Source organism: Anoplopoma fimbria, chromosome 12, assembly GCF_027596085.1.
Source record: "Anoplopoma fimbria isolate UVic2021 breed Golden Eagle Sablefish chromosome 12, Afim_UVic_2022, whole genome shotgun sequence".
NCBI lineage: Eukaryota > Metazoa > Chordata > Actinopteri > Perciformes > Anoplopomatidae > Anoplopoma > Anoplopoma fimbria.
In genome coordinates this window covers 6,069,902-6,083,671 of record NC_072460.1, presented here as the reverse complement: position 1 = coordinate 6,083,671, position 13,770 = coordinate 6,069,902, and the positions used below count along the sequence as shown (strand labels likewise).

Below are 13,770 nucleotides of genomic sequence, written 5' to 3'. Positions count from 1 at the left end.
CCTGTTCCTTATTGCACTTTCATCAGATATCTCTAGTGCATGGGAAATTCAAAGCCTACATAATATCCTGAATGTAACAGCATGTTGAAGAATCTGGTATTTCTTGTTTGATGGTCTGAACATATATATATATTTTTTAATTACAATGTTTCAGAATTGTATGAATTTAAAGTATTAGAGGGTTTTTGTTGAGTTCCCACTGATACTTTCACTGGAGAAACCCTTTATTTCCATCGGTTCTTTCACCAAAATAAGGCAATCTTGACCGTCTTAATTAAGCAAATTCTTACCTTAAAAAGGTTCAGATTTGTATAAATTAAAATTAAAATATCACACCGTGGTCTTCCACTGGAGACTGCAGTTGATCATTTGGATGTTGTTTTCTCAAAATAAGGCTATTTTGCCAATCCTAATATGGTAAACTGGTGTTTCCTGCAATCAGATGCTTTGATTAACATATTTCATAGATTACATCAGAGGTGTGTGAACTAACATGGAGTTCCTACTGATACTGTGAGCTACATCACAAGTACTTCACTGTAAATGTACACATACTGCATGAAAAAGACATGTACTGTAGACTCACTGGAAAAAAAAAAAACCCAACAAAAAATACCTTCCATACCAACCGTTTTTAATATTTGTTTTGCAGAAAGTGCCACTTCATCAATGCTCAATCATATATATCTTTATATTAGCGAGTTCATACAATGTCTCGATCATAAGCCAAGAAAAGCATTATGTTCAACAATGACGTCTCGCAACAAAGGTCGAAGAAGATGATGATTGTGGTCAGAGAAGATGAAGAGAAGCCTAAATCAGACAGGATCAAATTCCCGATCCCTGATTGAAATTGATTCGTGAATAGTAGAATTTAGATCAGCTTTAAAGCTGTTTCAGACTCATATTCATAACATTTTACATTAGAGATGCAGGTTTTGTTCTAGGAAAAAAAAGCTGAAGATTTCAGTTATTGACCAGTTATACGGGATAAAAAACCCCCACACCTTTATTGCCCATTACAGATCCCAGAAAGCTGCAGACTAACATGTACTTGTAACGTTTAAGTCTTTGAAACTACTGCAATGAAGTGAAGCCAGGATTTTAGCAGTAGTCTCATCTGTTCGTTTTAGGCTCAGTGTCGCTGCAGAGGTGAGAAAGAGACGGACAGACAGACGGACGGACGGTCAGTGGACTCTGAAGTGAGCTGTATATGTAGGTGAGAGCACAGAGAGTGGGCCTTTCTCAGTGCTCTACGTGAATGTGGGGAGGAACAGCTGAGATGAACACCATCCATTCAGATAGACACACATGTGACGGAGCTCTGTTCCATCGGTGTCTCTCTTCGTGGGGTGTCGTAGCGACGCGATCGCCGCCGCGTGCTGCGGCCTACGAGTCGTTGACGGACATGGTCTCCATGGCGTTGGGAAGCTTCTGGTCTCCTCCTCCCTGCTTCTTCTTCTTCCCTCCGTCGTTCTGCTTCTTCGCTTTCTTAGCCATCTCCTGGTCGATGGGAGCGGGCTTGACGAACTTTATGAAGTCTGTCAAGCCTGGAGGTGAAAAAAGTTTTTTAAAAAATAATACATTAAATAAATTAATAAAACAAACAAAGAAATAACACCAACATCATCCATGTGTGAAACAAAAAACTGTGACAGCACTTAAAGGAATAGTTCAACATTTTGGTTACGGCTGATTAATCAGTCCAGCTCTAATTAACACACTAACCAAAAGAACTACAGGCCGAGCTAATAATGAGAAGGAAGTCTTCCTCCTAAGGTCTTCATTGACCAAAATGCTTCATAGCATCCACTTGTTATTAGTCATGCACAAACACACGGGCTGTGAAACCCCTCAGCACAGCTTACCAGGAGGCATGAACGGCCGGAGCATCTCTGGAACAACGATGCCTTCCTCGGTTTGGTAGTTCTCCAGGATGGCGCACATGACGCGAGTGGTGGCGCACATGGTGGCGTTCAACATGTGCACGTAATCGGCCTGCGTGACGCACAGAGAGGAAGCGTGGTTAGACTATGCAGCTGCAGTAGGGGATAGGGCCTCTGTCATGTTCTGGAGTTAAACGGGCAGCCCAGAGACAGCAGAGGAGCGCCTCACCTTGTCCATCATCTTCTTGGTCTGACCGTAGCGGATGCGGAGGCGCCGGGCCTGGTAGTCGGTGCAGTTTGAGCAGGAGACCAGCTCTCTGAAGGCACCAGAGGCGGGGAACCAGGCCTCCAGGTCCAGCTTCTTACTGGCGGCGTGATTCAAGGCACCTATACAGACGTACAGTTAGTAGATGTCAAAGTCATGCTAGCGCTCACTGCTCTAACAGCTGCTGGTAACAAATAAATAAAAGTCCCAATTTTTCTGGACTGATTATATAAAGAACAGCCAAAATTCGCTGTTACACATGAAGCAAACTGCTTAAAACCCATCATTGCCTTGACGGGAGAAAGCTTTGCATAAACATTGGATATATCATATTAAAAAATAACCAATTTTGCTGTGCTTGTAATATAATATATTATTTAAATTTTCGCTTTTGTCCGCAGATTATTTCCTCCGCTAACTGTTTGGTTTCTAAAATGTTGGAACATTGGGAATAAGTTTGTCATATTTTTCTATGTGATGTCTGAAATGGATTTTTATACTTACATACCTATTTTGAATTATGTCTGACACTGTGTTTACTGTCGTGCACCAATCACCAAGCCAAACTCCTTGTTTGTACACACGTACTTGGCAATAAACCCTTTCGGACTCTGATACAGTTCACTCAGACCTTAAAACAACAACAGAGCTGTTACTAGGCAACTGACTCTGAGTGGATTCACATTACCTTTACATTATGGGTAAGGCTCCTTCTCGTAAAGTTTCCCTTTTCATTTTGTAATACTGTGATAAATTACCATCACCGCAGAACCACCTCAAAAAAAAAATGAAATTCAAATGTCACCGCTACATAATTCACATATTGTAAAAGAGTCTATAAGTGCGTGTGGAAGACCTACCGGAGACGATGTTGACGATGCGATAAGGAATTCCTAGTGTCTGGTAGAACTCTTCTGCCGTCCCGATCATCTCGTCAAACATCTCCCACGATTTGTTGTCGTGCGGGGAGGCGTAGATGAACTGCTCAATCTGCAAAGAAAGCCACCAGATCATATGTCATTTATTTATTTATTTATTTAAATGCTGCATTTCAATAACGATGAAAAGTCATCGAAAATGCGACTGACCTTCTCAAACTGGTGGACCCTGAAGATGCCGCGGGTGTCCCGGCCGTGGGAGCCAACTTCCTGCCTGAAGCAGGTGGAGAAGCCGGCGTAGCGGATGGGCAGGTCCTCGGGTTTGAGCCACTCGTCCCTCAGGAAGGCGGCGATGGGCTGCTCTGAGGTGGCGATGAGGTACTTCTCGTCGATGGAGTTGTCGTCTGACTTCTCGCTGCTCTTACCGATGACCTGGAGTAAAGACGTACAAGGGGGTTGAGAAGGAGGAGGAGCAAGTGAGATCCCAGAGTTTTGGGAAGCGTCACGGAACATTTTTCCGTGGTTAGATGATTTTCAGTATTAATAATAACCTGTGTATTTGTTTAAATCAACAATGTAATACACATTAAGGCGTACTATGCAGGAACTGTCTCAACCTCACCGCTAGATGCTGCCAAATCCTACACACTGGGACTTTAAACACTTTTCTCATATGAACTCCACACACAGCAAAGATGTGTGTGGATTTTCATGAGCCCACAAAGTTATATAGGACACTAGAAAATACTATACAAGAATTTTCAGAACGTTTTTCAGGTTTATTTTTAAACTTTTTTGTTATTTTTGTCCTTCATCGAGGTCTTTTTTGCACTGATATGCTTTTATTTTTCAAAAGCTGTGCTCTCCTTAACTTCATTTGATAGAAAGTGTTTTCTGTGATGATAGAGAGTTTAGGGAGATGTGTGATCTATATCATTTATATTTGTTTTGCGGTGAACTATTCTTTTAAGGGGAGACACAGGCAAAAACAGTTTTTTATGCAGATACATTTTTGACATTTTGGGCCATTTTATTTTTAAAAAGGTAGCTTCCTCAAACTGTTTTTTTTTTCTCTCAGACTCTGATCCAGAAATGTCCACTTCAGTAGCACTAACATAAACCAAACGTTCCAGTTTCATTCTTATCTATAGATGGTTTTAATCAAGGGGTTTGTTCATATATCATTCATAGCCTGATTTAGACAAGATTATACTCCTAAAAACATGACGAACATTCAATTATATTTATCAGATTTATAGAGAGGTAAAAAGACATATCCAAAACCCCCTCTGTAAAAAGCTTTGACTTCTATAAGTCAACAAAATGAAAAATGAATGTTGAACCGTGATTAGTCCAATGTCCAGAGGTTTGTTCTGGAAATCTATTGAAATTATCACATATCTAATAAGATAATGCCTCATTTTTATATTTAAATATCAATTTTGAGAAAAAAGTGTACTACAAAAACTACCTGTCTTAATCTAAGTAATAAACTGGGTAAGCTCACTAGTGGTATCTGATTTTTCAACCTATTCACCTGTAGTGTCTCCCTTTAAAATATGTCTTCATATTTGAACGTATGAAAACAATAAATCACGATGCAAATGTAAATGAATCAAATATCATGTTAATGCAGTGAACTGTTTTTTCCACAGCTATGCTGCCAAACTCTTCAGATACATCATCAAAACCTGATTTTGTAGCTTTTAAGGTTCTTCTTTTTTAATGACAATTACATTTGAAATCATAGAATTCGGTCAGAATGTTTGTTCATGAAAGTTGGTTTAAAGTCATGGAAAGGTCGTGGGAATCCATTCGGCAAATTAAATTGTGTTTGAATGAACCTGCATTTATCAAACCTCTACTTAAATATATTTACTTCTTGAGACGTCACAGTAACTTCTATAGTGGCCGAAAACTGAAATCATTTCATAACAACACAATATCTACTGCTGCTAGTACTCTCTAACGACGCGCAGTACTTTGTTTGGGCCACCAGGTGGTACTTTCACAACTACATGGTCACTTGAACGTCTCATTCTAGAAAAATGGTTTCAATACGGCTGGTGTTTGATTTCTAAACTACTTAAAATAGTTTCATCTCATTTGTATCCTGCTCAACGTTATGATATGATGGACTCTGCAGGAAGGGATATCCCTCTCTGACAGAAAGAGAGGAGTAATGCAGAGAAAGCCTCCGTACCTTGTAGAGCTCATCGTCAAACTGGCTGAGCTGGGCGACTTCCTGCATGACCTCTTTCCTCATGAAGAAGGGCGTGTAGAGCATGGTGTAGTTCTTGCTGTGGAGTATCCTTAAGGCGTAGGTGATCAGTGCCTGCTCCAGGAACACCAGCGGGCCCTGAACACAACGGAGGAGAGGAAAACAATATTAATTCTGAACCCAAAACCTGCTGCATGTTGTTTTTTTTTTTAAACAATCGCCAAAACTACGCTGTTTATCATAACTCGAAGCTCTAAAAACTATCATGATTGTCAGATTTCATCTTTACCACGGTCCTTCAACACATCGTGTGTGACGAACGCTTCCGTCAGAAAAATAAACTAAAACATTGCTAAAATTGAGAGATTTTATCCAAAACATTTTATCCCCCATGTCTCATTTAAAATCTCGCCCAAAAGAAACCGTTTGAAGAAACCAGATCCTGTGAAAGGCATTCAATTCTGAGCTCCTCAGGGCAACTAGGAAGCCATGATTGATTTGGTTGAGACCAACAGTCACATAACTAAAATTCTGTAAAAACTTGCTGAACACAGAGCGGAGAGGAGAGGAGAGGTTGTTAAAATGTAAATAGCACACAGAGCCTCCATTTTTTTTAAGTCGGTAACACTTGTGGAAACTTGGTAAATGTTGGATATATAGATTCCTATGTTTTCCAACTTTTGTAAAATAGTTTATCAAAGAAATTCAACTTGGGCTTTTTTTCTTTCTTTTTTCTCTATTTATTTATTATACAGGAGCAAAAAAAACAAAAAAACAAAAACCCTGAATGTGCTGTGGGTTACATTTGCACTCACCTTCAGAAAGTAACCTCTGCTCCCGGCCACAACAGCTCCCCGCTCTCCGTCAAAGCCATCGATCATGACCACCAGGTCCACATGGGAGTACTTCTTCTGGACGCTGCAGTCGCCCCAGGTACGCTCCACCTTGTTGTCTGCGTCCTGTGCAGGAGGAAACAAGAGGAAGTATTACATTAAGATAATCAGGCGACTGGCAGAAAGTCAATCTGCTTCACTTAAGATGATTAAATGAGTCATTTATCAAACCGGAATGCCAAAAAACTCTCTGGTTCCACCTCCTAAAATGCGAGGATCGGCCACTTTTTCATTTTTTTTTTTATATCATTAAGAACTGAATGTGATTGCGTTTCAAAAGATTACGTTCAGCTCTTTCACTCTAGCTAAACAGTTAAAAGTAAAGATGTGTACCGAAGCCCGCTATTAGCATGATAAGCTCCACAGCTGTGTTTTGGTGTAATCTATTACCACGCTGCAGCATCTCCTCTGCTCTCTGTGTCGGGGCTGAGCTCCCCGTCCTCCACACACAGAGCAATGTCAGCCAAAAGGCTACGCTTGTTACTGTACGTGCAATAAAGCCTTTGCGAGTAAAAAAAGCCAACACACCTGTTCAACAAGCATAAACAGGATACGAACATTTTGAAAAATAATATTTCAATCTGCTCTGCTCAATCGGCTTGTAGCAAGTTGTAACAAACAAACTAAAACAAAAGCTGTAGTTTAATTGTTGGTTGCGTGGATGAATCATCTGTCAATCAAACTGTTGCCGAAGCCAGCCGAGAGAGGAGAGAAAACGTCTTTTCTATGCAGAAAAGCCTCCAGTGTTGTTCTTTTCTCTTCTTTCACTGAAGAAATACTCTCCAGCTCTAATAGAACTGATGCTATTGCAGCATCTACGCTAACCTCTTTAGTAGCAGCCACTGTCGTTTTGAACCAACAGTCGTCTCTCCCTGTCCTCTCTCACACAGCTCAGCTATGCATGGAGCTGCCAGTATCTCCTCACAGGATGCCTATTGGTCCGGGCACAGGCCTGCAATATTTGAAGCCTGACAAGATGGGTTTTTGTGCGATATTCAATCCCACGATTCTCGAGCAATCCAGCTGCTATACCAGGCAAAGATGTTATGATAAATTTGCGGATTAGCCAGGACATACATATTTTAGCTCAGCATACAGAATGGAAACAGCTAGGCTGGATTGGTCTCAGGTTTCCTGTCTTTACACTATCCTTCACTAACCAGCTGCTGGCACTCAAATTTAGGATATAGACATGATAATGCTATCCATCTTCTTCAGAAAAAACTCAGCAAAAAAGGGAATAAGCATTTATCCTGAAATGTCAAAATAATCCTCTCCATTTGAAACATTTTATCTTTATAATGCACACACACATTCTCTGTGCAAATTAGAGCAATATTAAAAAATGTAAGCATCTATTATTACAAAGTAATACTTCAGTTTAGACATCCGTGTGTGAAGGGGCATCAATAATTGACATGACAAGGTATTGCATCTCGTTTATGGGAGTCCATCATATATTTAGGTATGACATGTCATAATAATTGCTGTATCATTTGTTATCTAATCCAATTTACTGGGGAAGACCATGTCAATCAATGTGACAATATGTGGTGATGGATTAACAGCTACTTCAACTGTATCATTAAATCCAAGTGATGTATTTCGGCTCATACTCTAACCAGCCTTTATGGAACCACTCACCTCATCGTTGCTGATGGGTACAGACGGGTGCAGAAGGTTGCCGATCTCCCTCAGGTACTCGAAGCGCACCGCCTCCAGCTTTATCCTCTCGCTGTCGCTTTTCTCCACCGCTTCGTCCACCAACAGACGCACCTTCTTGATCTGGGACACCGTCAGGGGCTGACGTTGAAAAAAAGGTAGGCGTGCAAACAAGTAAAGAAATGTGTTTTCAGAGATTTCAGTGTAGCAAACATGCAAAAAAAAAGTTGTCATAAAGGTGAAACAAACCCGTCATACCGAGAGCGTTTCAGCTGTTAGGGACTCCACGTTCTGTGCTTCTTCGGGTACGGACTCATCCTCCCCGACTGGCTCCTTCTTCTGCATTTACAACATAAGAAAGGTGTTAAAGAAGGCCAAAAATAACTTTCAAAACTGCATCTCGGGTCTGGAAAGTGGACACATACTGACAGAGGTTTTCAATCTACATCAACAAGCATACGTTCGGTCTTTCAGTGTCCAGATGTTTCTCCGTACCTTCATTTTCTCCCCAATGCTCTTGCTGCAGAGGTTCTTAGCTTTGTTCAGGTTGTCTGCAGTGAAGCGGCCTGTTGGGAGGTTAAATAAAAGTCAAGTGAGTTCATTGTTATGCATGCTTACGTGTGTTTGTTTGTTTGTGTGTGTGTGTGTGTGTGTGTGTGTGTGTGTGTGTGTGTGTGTGTGAGAAAGCTGGAATTGCAGGACTGGTAACAGGTGTGGCTGTCTGTAGCAACTCCCCCTCACGCAATCAAAAACGATGATGGAAATATGTAAATAAAACTACCTTTGTCACTTAAACAGTAGCAACAATGTACTGAAAAAACATCATTCCTGTTACCATGCTGGATCAGAATGACTCACTTTTATTTATGTGTGTGTGTGTGTGTGTGTGTGTGTGTGTGTGTGTGTGTATGTGTGTGTGTGTGTGTGCGTGGCTACACTGCAGGGCGAGGTTGAGCTGTCATGTTGCAGGCTGGGATTGCATCAGATTGCACGTTACCACCCGGCATCGCTAAGCTAACCCTGCATTAGCCACCTTCTGTGTCATATATCTGCCAATAAAACACATGGTTATGTCTGATTACCTACAGCTTGGTTTATCATCCATAAAAAGCTTATTATTAAGTAACTTGAGCATAACCATATGGCTCATGTGGATTCGTAGAAGCTAACATTAGCCTCATTGCGTGCTATTCTCTTCCCTCAGTGGGAACATCACACCAAAGCTACTGACAACAAAAAACATTTTTTATGTATTTTAAGGGCGCCGAATAGAAGACGTGGTCCTAAAATACATGCAGTCTTTAAATGCACCATGTGGGCTGCGCACATAGCTTTATTCAACTACTAACAACACAAATGCGGGTTTTTGTTAAAGGAGTTTGGCGTGAGCTAGCATCGTTAGCCACCGCGCTAACGACGCTAGCTCCTCTGAATTGAACCCTTACATTTCCTCCACTCCGTATCAGCGGCCACCAGCTTATCGACCAGCGTGACATCTTTGAACCTCTTCTTCTGGGTCTCCCGGATGGCTTCTGGGTCGCCACCTTTGTCGGTGCGGAACAGGTCCAAGTCGAGCACCATGTTTGCTCCACGCTGTCTGTCTGCCGCAGAGAGCCTGACTGCGCTCACTGCGATGACGCCTCCGTCCGCTCCATCGGGTTGCCAGGTCCGGCTGCTCAAGTCACTAGACCGTTATCGTCATTTGAGTTGATATTATGCATTAATGGAAAGGTTTATTATTTAGAAACTAATGAGTATGTTTATAAAACATAATTTTGCTTCATTCAGATAAAGTTGATAATTTTTTTATTACTGTTTGAGATACAAAACGATGGGAGCTTTTTCCACTTGTCTGGCAACCTGGAGCATCAGCAATACCTGCAAATCTCAACAGTAACATTATGAAAAATGTAGTTTGTCAAAGCGTTTGATGTGATGTCACATTAAAAATAAAAATATGGTTCTAATTTTCGCACCCTATACAGTACCAGTCAAAAGTGTGGACACACCTTCTCATTCAACTACTTTGAAGAATGTAAAATATAAAACATATTCTGGTTTGTTGAGCATTTGTTTGTTTACCACATAATTCCATATGTGTTCCTTCATAGTTTGGATGTCTTCAATATTAATCTACAATGTAGAAAGAAATAAAAATAAAGAAAAACCATTGAATGAGAAGGTGTGTCCAAACTTTTGACTGGTACTGTATATCACCAGCTGATTGTTTAAAATGTTGGTCTAGATTGAAAATTACTTAATAAGCTTTACAGTGGTTTATTTGTGAAAGTCTGAAGTTGTACCAATCAATATTTTCATACTGATAGGGCTATTGATAGTTCTCAGTCAGCACTTTTTGAGTTGTTTTTCTTGGCATTGTTTGTTTTGCCCTGAATTATATTGCTTGACCTTGTTGCACTATTTCATATAATAATCCTCTTATTCATTTTTATTCCACTTTAATAACAATACAGTGTTCAGATTTTGGTTTGGGGAGCTGAAGGGAGGGAAGAACCTTTCAGCGAATGATCTGAATAGTTCCTCCATAACCGGCTGCAACGCTTTTGACACCTGTCTACCATTTCTTCCAACTGGCAACATTTGCTCATTGAATCATGACAACCATATTTCACCTGGCATAAAGTCCTGAAACAATTTTTGGCCTCTGAAATGATTTGTAACAATTTACAGCTCAAACATTAAAATGTACATATATATATATATATAGCTTTTGGAGGTTCTGTTCCACCTGCAACTCTGGTTAAAAAATATAACCAATTTATTTCAGTGATCATCACCAAGCCTGTGATGACACAATATTAAACCCTGGGGTATAAAAACCAGATGATAAAGAATTATATTTGTCTCCGTTTGGTTCAACAACTTTTCAACATTAGTGACATTTTAAAAGTAGAGACATTAGATCTTGTAGTCAGGCCCCCCTAATACAGCACAGTGGATTCTCTATGTGACTTCATGTTCTTACGGATACAGTGAGACACTTTTTCTGTGATAAAAGTTTTTTCATTGCTTTAATATTGATACACTTTGTTGTGGAGGAAGAAGTGTTTGCAGATCAATCAAAGTTTACAGCAGTGGTTCCCAAAGTCCACATGGTGGATCGCAGAACATATTATTAAGGTCGCCAAATAAATCAGCAGAATTTCTTCCAAAATCTTTTTCAATCAACATTTATATCTGCAGTACACCTTTGATCCACACGAGGGAGCTACATGTTAATATAATTCTGATAATAGTATCCTTCGTATTACATTAAATCTAATATGGAAGGCCAACTTATATTCTGTTTGTTTTATTGATGTGAGGAAAATCAAAAAATTAGATAGACTCTTACAAAGTATTTTACATGTGTATATGTTTTCTAGTGCGTTGCATTCACAAAAGAAAAAAAATGACATGCCTCATCTCGCAATGATGAGTTGAAGTGGTTGAAGTTTGTCCAAAGGGTGTCTGTTTAAGTCCACAAACAGAAGTCAGGACAAGCTCGCTTCTGCTGATCTGGTTGGCTGTGTCTCTTGCACTCACCATTCATATTTGTGAATAAATGTTTTGCAGTTTGAATGATGAAAACTGCTGGGCATTAGCAAGCCTTTTACTGTCATTTTAGTGACAATTGCAAGTGAGAGATTTTGCTATTGTTGCTTTCAGGGGGTCTGAAGTAGTACACAGTAATTCACACACTGAATGGTTTTGGATAATTATGGTGAATTTTTATTGGAAAAATGATATTCAATAACTTCAATTTTATAAAATGTAGTGTGCCCATAATCACTTCATGCATCAACGTTCTCCTCCGGGTTATGCTGCAAATCTGAAGTTGGAAAAAGATGAGCTTTTGCATAATTTTGGTATATTATGAAACATTCGGCAAGTGAACAGAGGTTACCATATTTGGTATGTGGAGGAGTGACGTAGAGACGCCGTGGCTCTGGTAGCAGCAGTGGCCTGTCAATCATAGTAAGCCCGCCCTAAAGCATACTCAGCTTTATGGTCTATTTGACTCTAAATGGAGCATCAGTTACGAAATGAACATCATGCTGTATTGAAGAAGACTTGAAACTAGAGATGGAGACCATAAACTCATGTTTACAATGTTTACTGAGGGAATAAATCAAGAGTAGAGTCATTTTCTCATAGACTTCTATACAATCGGACTTCTTTTTGCCACCAGAGGAGTGGCCCCTGCTGGTCAGTAGAGAAACATTCAGATTTTTACATTATGTACTTGTATGTACATGCCTATTGTAATAAGGTTTAATTTTTTTATTTAAATAGGAGGAGACCATTGATGTGTGAAGGGATTTTGCACTACACAGCAAAACAATAAAGTTAGGGAATGCTTTCCCAATAAAAAAAAATCACCAAAAGTATGTAAATCACGTTTTTTTTCTAAAAACAAGTGTAGTAGTATAACCAGGAGGAGTTTATTGATGCATGAAGGGATTTTGGTAACACGTGACAATAAAGTTATTGAATATGTTTGCTGTGTGTCCTTTCAGCGTTGCACTTTGTAGACGGTCCCTGCTCACTCCTCTCACATTGATCCGGGAAGTGCGAATCTGTCAATATCTTTACGACTTTTAGATCTTTTCTGTAATTAGGAGATGGTAATGTTAACAACAAAAAATGAAACAAAGTTATGATTTATCAAACATATACATCTCTTCTAAATATTAAAGATAATATAGGGTGATGTGGAAATGACAGTAAAAATAGACAGAAACGTCCATTTATGCTGCAGGTCCTGATGATGATTCATTATATGCTTTATTTGATCGTTAAATCATCTCACGATACAAATATCATATATCATATTGTGAACATAATATATTGGTACAAGATAGAAATCCTCTTCTCTGTGCATTTCTTGGAGTCAATAGAGAAACAGACACACCTCAAAGCTAAAAAACATGTAGAAGATAAAAAAATATCCATTTGGCAAAATATATATTTACACGCACACGCATGTGCGACAGTGAAAGTCATGGCAACAGGACGGTGACGCGCGACAGAGGTCACTTAAGGTCAGCAGCCCTTTGCTCATTCCCACTTTGCACTTGGACTTGACACGAGTTGACCTTCTGCAAAAACCTGATCGCTGGAAAGCTCAACTCTCTGGAGATCTGAAAGCATCTGGAAAAAAACCAAACGAACCTTGTTGGAGAACCAAAAACCACCAACTTAATTATTATTATTATAACTAAACCAGAACTAAACTGATACCTACACCTGAAGCAAGCTGCTTGAGGGGATGGCTGCTAGGGACCAGCTGCTGATCGGAGGCCTGCTTTACCCGGACCACCATGGTCCAGGTAAGAGAACTAAATCCATGTTTCCTTGTTTTATTTAATGAACCTCCCTGAGGACTGTGAACGCTTCCTCGGTGTAAAAATGAACAAATCTGTTGAATTTAAAGGTGAACAAGTATCAGAATATGTGAGGGCCTGTTTGTGGAAACACAGATTGGGTGACAGCTCCTACTGTCTGCATGTCAAAGTGTCCTAGTGAGAGACACTGAAGCACAACTGTTGCTTTACAGCAGCCCACTGCTCCTCAAGGCTTAGGACGGGTTAAATATGGAGATCAAAAAAACTTCCAAAAGACGTCTCTGTTACTACCTGTGTCGTGACAATAATATAATTATACATATATCAGATAGATAGGACCCTCCTCTCAGGCCTGGTCGTTAGAGGAGACCCCTCTTCCTGATCCAGGCCTGATTACACCCGTATCACTGCTCCTTTGTGTTGAAAGGAGCCATTTGAGGTATTTCAATGAAATATCTCCACTGCTCCTACATGTTGCCATGTTGTTCTGAGGGTCAGTGGGCTTCCTGCTGATCCCACATCATTTGGGGAAAATGGTGAGTACAAGATTCTGACTCTGAGAAAATGACCTTAAATATGATATACGTGTTTATTCATTTAATAGCACTTATAAGTTA

General features: G+C 39.9%; 1 protein-coding gene across 1 annotated transcript; it reads right to left on the bottom strand.

Moving 5' to 3' along the window:
- Window positions 1–620: 620 nt before the first annotated feature.
- sars1 (seryl-tRNA synthetase 1) lies at window positions 621–9,442 on the bottom strand. Its single transcript, XM_054609526.1, has 11 exons — window positions 9,251–9,442; window positions 8,301–8,371; window positions 8,064–8,144; window positions 7,788–7,946; window positions 6,066–6,209; window positions 5,233–5,388; window positions 3,240–3,461; window positions 3,012–3,141; window positions 2,116–2,273; window positions 1,869–1,998; window positions 621–1,550 (listed from the first exon to the last, which is right to left on the bottom strand). The coding sequence occupies exons 1-11, from the start codon at window positions 9,384–9,386 to the stop codon at window positions 1,390–1,392; spliced, it is 1,548 nt and encodes a 515-aa protein (XP_054465501.1). The 5' UTR covers window positions 9,387–9,442; the 3' UTR covers window positions 621–1,389.
- Window positions 9,443–13,770: the final 4,328 nt, after the last annotated feature.

What these genes read in the sequence shown, in the direction of transcription:
- sars1 (XM_054609526.1), bottom strand. Translation starts at nt 9,386, where the DNA reads ATGGTGCTCGACTTGGACCTGTTCCGCACCGACAAAGGTGGCGACCCA. An exon ending in GGGTCCACCAGTTTGAGAAG is followed by an intron (nt 3,142 to 3,239) that starts GTCAGTCGCATT and finishes CTTTCTTTGCAG; the next exon opens with ATTGAGCAGTTCATCTACGC. An exon ending in CCAAGAAGATGATGGACAAG is followed by an intron (nt 1,999 to 2,115) that starts GTGAGGCGCTCC and finishes TGCGTCACGCAG; the next exon opens with GCCGATTACGTGCACATGTT.